At 44.4% G+C, this 9,938-nt stretch overlaps 1 protein-coding gene across 1 annotated transcript; it reads left to right on the top strand.

Moving 5' to 3' along the window:
* The first annotated feature begins 4,947 nt into the window (after positions 1-4,947).
* On the top strand, positions 4,948-8,358 carry LOC147447596 (phospho-2-dehydro-3-deoxyheptonate aldolase 2, chloroplastic-like). Its single transcript, XM_086523315.1, has 5 exons — positions 4,948-5,532; positions 6,293-6,570; positions 6,670-6,946; positions 7,024-7,269; positions 7,902-8,358. The coding sequence occupies exons 1-5, from the start codon at positions 5,035-5,037 to the stop codon at positions 8,163-8,165; spliced, it is 1,563 nt and encodes a 520-aa protein (XP_086379441.1). The 5' UTR covers positions 4,948-5,034; the 3' UTR covers positions 8,166-8,358.
* Positions 8,359-9,938: the final 1,580 nt, after the last annotated feature.

Here is a 9,938-nt window from a genome sequence, read left to right as displayed (position 1 = left end):
CATCCTTTGACTAACAAAATAATTGTGAATTTTTGTGCCCGTATTAGCATCTTGCGTAGAGCCATATGCCTTCAAGATGCATGTGTAGGTCATTGCATCTAGAGAGAGGCGCTTTCTCCAGTGGGGCAAATCATGCAATAATGCATTCCAAGAGTCCACACTCTAGATCCGAAGCTGAAAATAGCCTAGAGATTTTTGGCGGTGCTCCTGTGGTGCATATCTCGCGACCAGTGGATTCCAAGAGATGCCATTCCCATCATTCAATGTATCTGACATGCAACATTAAGGGTAAAATGGTCATCAAGAACATGCCAAGGTCGTATAGAAGCACTCCAAGAGACTCGTATGTTGAGAAACCCTCACTTTTCATGTGGTTAAAATAGCCGAGATCTGCCTTGCCACAACCATGTCAATCAACATGCTCCAAAAGGCGACAATTCATAGAAAAAGCTCTTCTAGAACTTTTTGTAGTAGCGTGAGGGCACCACATTCAGCATACATATTGATCAAATCACCGTTAAGCATGCCAGTCCCCTCCAATGACCATGACTAGCAATTACATTATGGATTCTCAAACCCATGTGAAGGTCTTGCATAAGGTGACCAACTTTCAAGGTGCAAGCATGGGTGAATGCAGTTGGAATTGATTTGTGTTGCGAGTATTGCTTCTTCCCTAGAGTTGGTCTTCTTCCCTAGTGGATTTTGCCTCTCTATGGGTATTTGTTGGCACAACAATTGGTATACATATCAACCAACGTACACACTCACCAGTATGATCCTGAATATGCGACTTTCTAATGCGAAGCAACATATCTCACTATTGACTTGGTACAAATCCTTCTTTTGAGCACCTACTTCTAGTTCAAATGCATGAAGACCATGATGAGGACTCAAGCACGCGTATGTGATTGCATTTGGAGAGAGCCCCTCTCTTTGCATCAGCTGAAAACAACCAAGAGCTTTCTGGCCCTGCTCCTGTTGCGCCTATCCCGCCATCAATGCACCCCAAGAGACTGCATTCGGGACAAGAAGCTCCTCAAGAACTTTTTGTGCTTTTTGAAGTGCACCACATCTAGCATACATATCAACCAAGGCATTGCCAAGCACAATTTTTTTTTGCAATAGACCTTCACTAACAATATCAGACTGAATTTTTAAACTCATATCAGCATCTTGTGTAGAGCCAGATGCCTTCAAGATGCACGCATAGGTGATTGCATCTGGACAGAGGCCCTCACTTTTTGTATCCGCTGAAAAAAGCCTAGAGATGTCTGTCCCTACTCCTGTTGTGTGTATCCCGCAATTAGTTGACGTTGTTCCAAACAGTAAGCTCCTCAAGCACATTTTGTGCTTGCTCAAGTGTCCCACTTTTGGCATACATATCGACTAAGGCAGTGCCAAGCACGCCATCTCTTTTCAAGGGCATCTTGCATAGATCCACATGCTCGCAAGCTAACACATAGGTGATAGCGTCTGGAGAAAGGCCCTTGCTTCACACTTGCTGAAAACAGCCCACAACTTTCTGGCCCGCCGGCCCTTGTTGGGCATATCTTGCAATAAGTGCGTTCCAAAAGATGACATCTTGCATAGAAGCACCACATTTGGCATACATATCGACCAAGGCATTGCCAAGCACGTTATTTTTTTGCAATAGCCCCTGACTAACAACATCATAGTGAATTTTTACGCCCATATCAACATCTTGCATACGGACACATGCCTTCAAGATGCACACATATTTCATTGCATCTGGAGAGAGGGCCTCGTTTTGCATCCCCTGAAAAAATTTGAGAGCTTTCTGGCCCTGCTGCATGTTGTGTGTATCTCGCAATCAATACACTCCAAGAGAAGGCATTCAAGATAGGAAGCTCCTCAGGCACGTTTTGTGCTTTTTGAAGTGCACCACATTTGACACATATCAACCAAGGCATTGCCAAGCACGAAATTTTTTTGCAACAGCCCTTGACAAACAATATCAGAGTGAATTTTTAAGCTCATATCATCATCTTGCATAGAGTCACATGCCTTCAAGATGCATGCATAGGTGATTGCATTTGGACAGAGGCCCTCACTTTGCATCCGTTGAAAACAGTCAAGAGCTTTTTGGCGCTGCTCCTGTTGCGCCTATTCCGCAATCAATGCACGTGTAGGTGATTACATCTCGATAGAGGCCCTCACTTTGTATCCGTTGAAAACAACCCAAAGCTTTCCGTCTCTACTCTTGTTGTGTGTATCCCACAATCAATTGACGTCGTTTCGAACAGTAAGCTCCTCAAGCACCTACTGAAAATAGCCCAGAGCTCCCTGGCCTGGCCCTTGTTGGGTATATCCTGCAATTAGTGTGTTCCAAAAGACGACATCCCGCACCACATTTGGTATACATATCAACCAAGGCATTGCCAAGCACCACAGTTTTTTGCAACAGCCCCTGACCAACAATCTCAGAGTGAATTTTTAAGCCCATATCGGCATCTTGCATATATACACATGCCTTCAAGATGCACACATATGTGATTGCATCTGGAGAGAGGCCCTTGCTTTGCATCCCATACTTTGCATCCCTTGAAAATAGCCTAGAGCTTTCTGGAGCTGCTGCTTTTGAGCACATCCCGCAATTAGTGCATTCCAAGAGACATCATTCTGGTTAGGAAGCTCCTCAAGCACTTTTTGTGCTTTCTCAAGCTCACCACATTTGGCATACATCTCGACTAACACAGTCCCAAGCATGACATCTTTTCTCAACAGCCTCTAGGGCCACTCTTCTTGCGCACATCCCACAATCAATGTTGGCAGACAGGAAGCTCATCAAGCACTTTTTGTGCTTTCTCAAGCGCACCACATTTGGCATATGTATTGATCAAGATAGTGCCAAACACGACATCTTTTTTCATTAGCCTCTGACTAAAAATATAATTGTGAATTTTTGTGGCAATATCAGCATCTTGCGTAGAGCCACATGCCTTCAAGATACATGCGTAGATGATTGCATCTGGAGAGAGGGCCTCGCTTCGCATACATATCGACCAAGGCAGTGCCAAGCACGACACCTCTTTTCAAGAGCCTTTGACTAACAATATAGTTGTGAATTCTTGTGCCCATATCAGTATCTTGCGTAGAGCCACATCCTTCACGATGCATGCATAGGTAATTCCATTGCAGAGAGGCCCTTGAGCCCTCGCTTCACATATATATCGACCAAGACAATACTGCTCTTGTTGCGCACCTTCCGCAATCAGTGCATTCCAAGAGGCGACATCTGCTGAAAACAGACAAGAGCTTTCTGGACATGACACTGGGAAAAATCTTGCAATTAGTGCATTCCAAGAGTCCATACTCCGCACAAGAAGCTCCTCGAGAACTTGTGGGATCCACATACCCAAAATGTAAGCATGGCCTTCAAGACGAAAGTATAGGTGATTGAGTTTATGGAGATACACTTGCTTTGCATACGCTAAAAATAGTCTCGAGCTTTTTCGCCCTGCTCTTATTGCACACGTCCCGCAATCAGTGCATTTCAAGAGGCGACATTTAGCATTCATCGACCAAGACAATGCCAAGGATGGCATCTTGCTATAGAGCCACATGCCTTCAAGATGAATACATAGGTGATTGCATGTGGCGAAAACAAACTAGAGATTTCTCCTATGGGCAAAATCCCACAATCAGTACATTGCAAGAGTCCACACTCCGGATAGGAAGCTGAAAATAGCCTAGAGATTTCTGGCACTGCTCATGTTGTGTGTATCCTATGACCGGTGCATTCCAATGCTTTGCATCCGTAGAAAACAGCCTAGAGCTTTTTGCCCCTGCTCTTGTTGCACACATCCCGTAATCAGTGCATTCCAAGAGGTGACATTTCATGACAATACCACATTTGGCATACATATCAACCAAGCACTGTCAAGCACGACATAAGCTTACCAACAACGCCAAACCAGGTATCTTCTCGTCATTAATTCTCTCACCCATGTCAACAGCTTGCATAAGGCCACTGGCCTTCAAGGTGCAAGCATAGGTGAATGCATTTGTAGAAAAGCCTTTCGTTTGCATTTGCTTCCTGTTGTGTGTATCCTGCAACCAGTGCATTCCAATGCTTTGCATCCGCTGAAAACAGCCTAGAGCTTTCTGGCCCTGCTCTTGTTCCACACTTTTTTCAACAGCCTCTGACTAACAATGTAATTGTGAATTTTTGTGCACATATCAACATCTTGCGTAGAGCCACATGCCTTCAAGGTGCATGCATAAGTGATTGTAGCTAGAGAGAGGCCCTCGCTTTGCATACATATCAACCAAGACAGAGCCAAGCACGACACTCTTTTCAAGAGAATCTAACTAACAATATAATTGTGATTTTTTGTGTCCATATTAGCAGCTTGCAAAGAGCCACATGCCTTCAAGATGCATGCGTAGGTGATTGCATTTGGAGAGAAGACCTCTCTTTGCACGGGCTGCGTTCCTGCCTTAGCTTTAGAAAGCTATAGAGAGCCCTCTTTTCAAGAGCTTATGAGTAACAACATAGTTGTTAATTTTTTGTGCCCACATCAGCATCTTGCATAGAGCCACAGTCTTCAAGATGCATGCATAAGTGATTCCATCTAAAGAGAGGCCACCCTCGCTGAGCCCTCGCTTCACTGGTTGTTTTCAAAACTTGGCCCTTCAAGACAGTGCGAAGCAAGACAACTTTTTTCAACAGCCTCTAACGCAGACTGGGCTACGTTCCTGCCTTGGCTTTAGAAAGCTATAGAGAGCCTTGCATCTCCCTGCAAGCTTGTAAAAATAGCCAAGAGTCCACGCTCCGCCATTGCTCCCTATGCGTATCGCTGTCCCAGGTGCATCGATAAAACGATGGAACCCGTGTGAAAGTCTACCACGTGGCCAGGGATTTGAAATTGGCTCCTACCAAACGAAGTAAAGACGAAATGTCAGGTTCTTTCTCGCCCACGAATTGCCGCTGACGGTCGACCCTCTTACAAACGCTACATTTCAACATGTTAAATACGCAGGCCTCTGCTACCGCATACCTTCGGGGTAGCTATGGCGATGGCGCTCTCTCCGACTCCTCCATTACCTATCTGCGCGAGGGCGTCAAGTAAAGGCGAGAGTGCCTCCGCCCAGAAGGGCCTGCTAAGGGCCATGCAAGGGAGCGCCTCCTTTCAAGTACGTGCGGTGCAAAGCTCTGCAGAGGCCTCTGTTACTGAGCAGAGGACAATTACGCCCATCCAAGAGGAGTGGTCTCCAACAAGCTGGAGCTCGAAGAAAGCAATTCAACAGCCTGATTACCCAGATCAGGAGACTTTAGCAAGTGCCGTGGATGTGATTACAAGTGCCCCCCCTCTTGTGTTCGCCGGAGAGGCCCGTTCCCTCGAGGCCAGACTGGGAGAAGCTGCTCTTGGTCGTGCATTTCTTCTTCAAGGTGGGGATTGTGCAGAGAGCTTCAAGGAGTTCAATTCCGAGAACATCCGGGACACCCTTCGTGTTCTTCTACAAATGAGTGTTGTGCTGATGTTTGGTGGCCAAGTTCCTGTGATTAAGGTGCGTAGAGAGAAATTGCTGCAAAGTGTCCTTTCGGTAATAATTCTTTTTGATAAAATACTGTTGTTCACATGTTTTTATGCATCCAGTAGTTGGTGAGGGTTTATTCATGACTTGTGTGTTCGTTTTAAACTCAGCATTAAATGTCAATGCAGGTTTTGTCTGCATTTCCCGCTCTTTATTGTGACAACAATCCTGATGTATGTTGAATTGGGCTCATGGGACCTGAAACTGATGCATGAAAGTTCACATTCTTACATCATATAGTATTTGTATGTTTTTACCGCTTTTGCACATCGCCAGCATGTAGGTAAACTGATAGTGGTGCCTTGTCGGCATACTTCAATGTGCATTGGATTGTCTTTCGCTACACAATTGAAATTATTTTATATCAGCTTGATATTAGTAATATTGATGGGCAATTTGGCTTTCATTGTTCAACAAATGGGTCACTGAAAAGGCATTTATACAAGGGAATGCAGGTAGTTTCCCAGGTTTGCGTCTTGTGCACTCCTGGTCATGAGTCTCTTTAGCTATCAATTTTTTCTGTTTGGTGCATTTTGTAAGACTTAGGAAAACATATGCTGTGGCATTTCTCTCGAAAGGGTGAGTGGTTACTTGTCAAATCTGCTAGTGGTATGTTTCAAGGCTTGACTGATGGGCTTGCATTACACAAGATATGTCCAAAGTGCATCGAAGGGGTAGAGTGAAGTTGTGCAAGAATGTTGCTGCTTAAATTTGTGGTTTCTCTGCACATTAGGTTGGTCGCATGGCTGGCCAATTTGCCAAACCTCGTTCAGATGGATTTGAGGTGAAGGATGGAGTTTCACTTCCCAGTTACAGAGGAGATAACATAAATGGGGATGCATTCACATCTTGTGCAAGAGTTCCTGACCCAGGTAGAATGGTGCAAGCGTATCACCAGTCTGCTGCCACGCTTAACTTACTAAGAGCTTTTGTAACTGGTGGATATGCATCAATGCAAAGAGTTTCACAATGGAAACTGGATTTCACTTCAGACACTGCTCAAGGAAGCAGGTATTAGCAAGCATTTTGCTCCATTACATGAGGTCTCTGTGTTTCACTTGCAACAAATTGAGGAACTTCATGTGAAGCATGCTTAGTGGAGTTTGACAGGTACTTAGAGCTTGCAAACCGGATTGATGAGACACTTGGTTTCATGGGGGCATGTGGGCTCACTGCTGACCACCCTATCATGACTTCAACGGAGTTTTGGACATCCCATGAATGTTTGTTATTGCCTTATGAGCAGGCTCTGACCCGCAAGGACTCTACCACAGATCTATGGTACAACTGTTCAGCACACATGTTGTGGGTTGGAGAAAGAACAAGGCAGCTTGATGGTGCTCACATTGAGTTTTTGCGGGGTGTGGCCAATCCCCTTGGTCTAAAGGTGAGGACCATGTGAAGTTTTTCCTGCTTGGAGTAGCTCTGTATGTAACACAAGCCTAATTGAAGTATTGATGACAGGTAAGTGACAAGATGGATCCTGCAGAGCTCGTCAGGATCTGTGAGATCTTAAACCCGGCGAACAAGCCGGGAAGGTTGACCATAATAGTACGAATGGGGGCAGAGAAGCTGAGGTTGAAGTTGCCCCATTTGATCAAAGCTGTGCGTCAGGCAGGTGCAATAGTGACATGGGTGTGCGATCCTATGCATGGGAACACTATTAAGGTGCCCACGGGCTACAAGACAAGGCCATTTGATGCTATATTAGTAAGCTCCCATTTTCTAGCAATGAGTTTCTATTTTTGTCAGTGGTATTATGTGGTTCTGGATAAGTACTGGCAAGGTATGATAAATAACTTCTTTTGGCAGATTCCTGTGTCAACTGAACATCTTCTCAATGTCTTAATTTTTAAGTATCTATTTGCTTTGTAGTCATAGGGGTGTAAGGCTTTGTAGATATTTTCTAAAGTCTGGATAAAGCAAGACTTGAACCTTTGGAATTTGAGTCCAGTGCTCTACCAACTAATGTTTACAACCAATGCTTTTCATTAGTGTTGCCTTGTATTAGCCGGTTGACCTCTTGCTTGCCAGTCACCTAAGAATTGTCTTGACCTGTTGCTTGATAAGGTGCTCAGTAGATTGTTTGTGTTGGTTCTTTTTTGTCCGTTGCGGTTGGGTGGGGCTTGGACATGTAATTTGGTATGTAGCTAATGTTACCCTTGCCGTGCACGGGAGAATATTGTGGGGAGTTTACTGAGGCAAATCTTTTGTTTACCTTGCTCAGCCATGAATTCTTAAAGATTTTACAGGCAGACAATGAATTCATTTTATTTGCCTCTTGCATCTGCATCATGGCCTGATTTATAATCTCATATTCTCTGCTTGTTCAACAATATCAGGCGGAGGTAATGGCTTTCTTTGACGTGCATGAAGATGAGGGGACTCATGCCGGTGGGGTGCACTTGGAGATGACGGGCCGGAATGTGACAGAATGCATTGGAGGCACTCGCGAAGTTACAGTGGATGATTTAGCCTCACGTTACCATACACATTGCGACCCACGACTGAATGCCTCTCAATCTCTAGAGCTTGCATTTGTTGTTGCGGAGCGCCTCCGACACAATCGGCAGGAAAAGCCTCTTCGAAGCCACCTGGTGATATAGTAGGACTGGGAATAGTTGACAGTGCAGGTGATAGTCTTTTGGGTGGAGTCTTTTCTTTACTCTTGCTAGTTTGGAAGGCATATCAATGAGTGCTGCCTACTTTGCTGTACTTGAAAGATTACTTGCCTGTATTGTAAATCCCAGCTACTTTCACAATTGGTTTTAAATAAAAACGAGTGCACATTTTTACCGATACGTTGACTTTCTGAAATGTTTCCTATGCACATACATGGGTTTCTCTTTAAATGGCCCAAGTTGTTTGTATTATACATCTCTCTTTGAAATAAGACTCGGTGCGTGGACATGTGAATACTTAGTTTGTTAGTTTGTCGGCGGCTTCTTGTGGAGAACAGGGAGGTGTCTTACTCAGACTTTCTTTGGTCTCTCTTTGTAAACGGGGACGAAGTTTGGAGGAAACATTTGGAGTGCTTTTATGTAGTGGCATGTCCAACTTGCTTATGGGTGTGACTTGAAATCACAGGATTTCAGTGGGCGAGAGTGACGTATACTTGGACATTTTTAATATGGCACTTTTCAAATGTTCACCTAGTTGTCCCTTTTTTCGTGCTGATAAAAGCATATGCAGGGTGCTGTGAACTAGATAACAGTGATAGGTTTTGTTTTTTCTTCTGAAGAATGTTAGCATTTTAATCTTGGGTATCGGTCTTTCCTTCTTTGTGACTTGTAAGTTTGGGATGTATGATGGTTGCTGTGGCACATGCTAATATTTTGATTGGGAGGTCAATACTCTCCCTCTCCTAACTGCTATTGCCATGGATAGTCTAAATCATGGATCGCTCTCACTTGTAGCATGGGATGTCTAGTCCACCCTGGCTCTACTGACTATTGATTTGTTCTGTTTGTGGAGTTGACACAGCTTGCTAGCTAGACAGCTTCCAATTTACTGCCAAGTATGAGAAGAGAAGAATGCATATTGAACTTGAGCAAAAGCTCTTTGGGCGAGCTAAAGCTGATGGCCTTCTTCATACCTTCTTTCTTGTACAAAGCTCTACTGACTATTTGATTTGTTCTGTTTATGGAGTTGACATAGCTTGCTAGCTAGACAGCTTCCGATTTACTGCCAAGTATGGGAAGAGACGAATGCATATTGAAGTTGAGCAAGAGCTCTTTGGGCGAGCCAAAGCCGATGGCCTTCTTCATACCTTCTTTCTTGTACAAAGCTTCGCTTCGGTATTGGCAGAAATTATGAGTTCCATGCATGTGTGTAGAGCTTGTTGGCACCTGCCACCAAGTAGAGTTGTACCACTGCATCAGTGAAAGTTACCAAATTTGGTTATTTCTCCTTTGCTTTTCCCAAATTTAACATGTATTGGAGATTATTGTGTATTTCAGATTGCATAGTTGGCCTAAGGCAATCTACAGGCCACTTTATACACACACTATCTAGGAAGAGAATTACCAGCATGTACAGAGTAGAAACCTGGAGAGGAGTGCAAACCACAGGAGGAGAGACTAAATATGAAGAGGGTAAAGAGCTGGCAGCTTGGATTAAGTGATGCTTTGGCAACAAAAGTAACAGGTTCCACATTGGAGTGGCCGAAAAGGTCTTGGAGATCAAATTGTTCCTCCTTTAGCTGCCTCTTTGCCTTTTGATTGTGTCAGGACAAGGGCGGGAACAAGGGACAGCACGGCTCCTCAACAAGGCATGCAATGATTAGGGCCTCTAACGATAGGTCAAGAAGCCTAGAAGAGGAGGTGGTTGGGTGGAGAAGAGTATGTAGAGTACCCCTTGTCGTCTTAGATTGCCCCTTC

This window comes from Adiantum capillus-veneris, chromosome 11 (assembly GCF_014529385.1).
Source record: "Adiantum capillus-veneris isolate H3 chromosome 11, ASM1452938v2, whole genome shotgun sequence".
In the NCBI taxonomy this organism is placed as follows: Eukaryota; Viridiplantae; Streptophyta; class Polypodiopsida; order Polypodiales; family Pteridaceae; genus Adiantum; species Adiantum capillus-veneris.
This window is presented reverse-complemented; position numbering and strand designations above follow the sequence as displayed.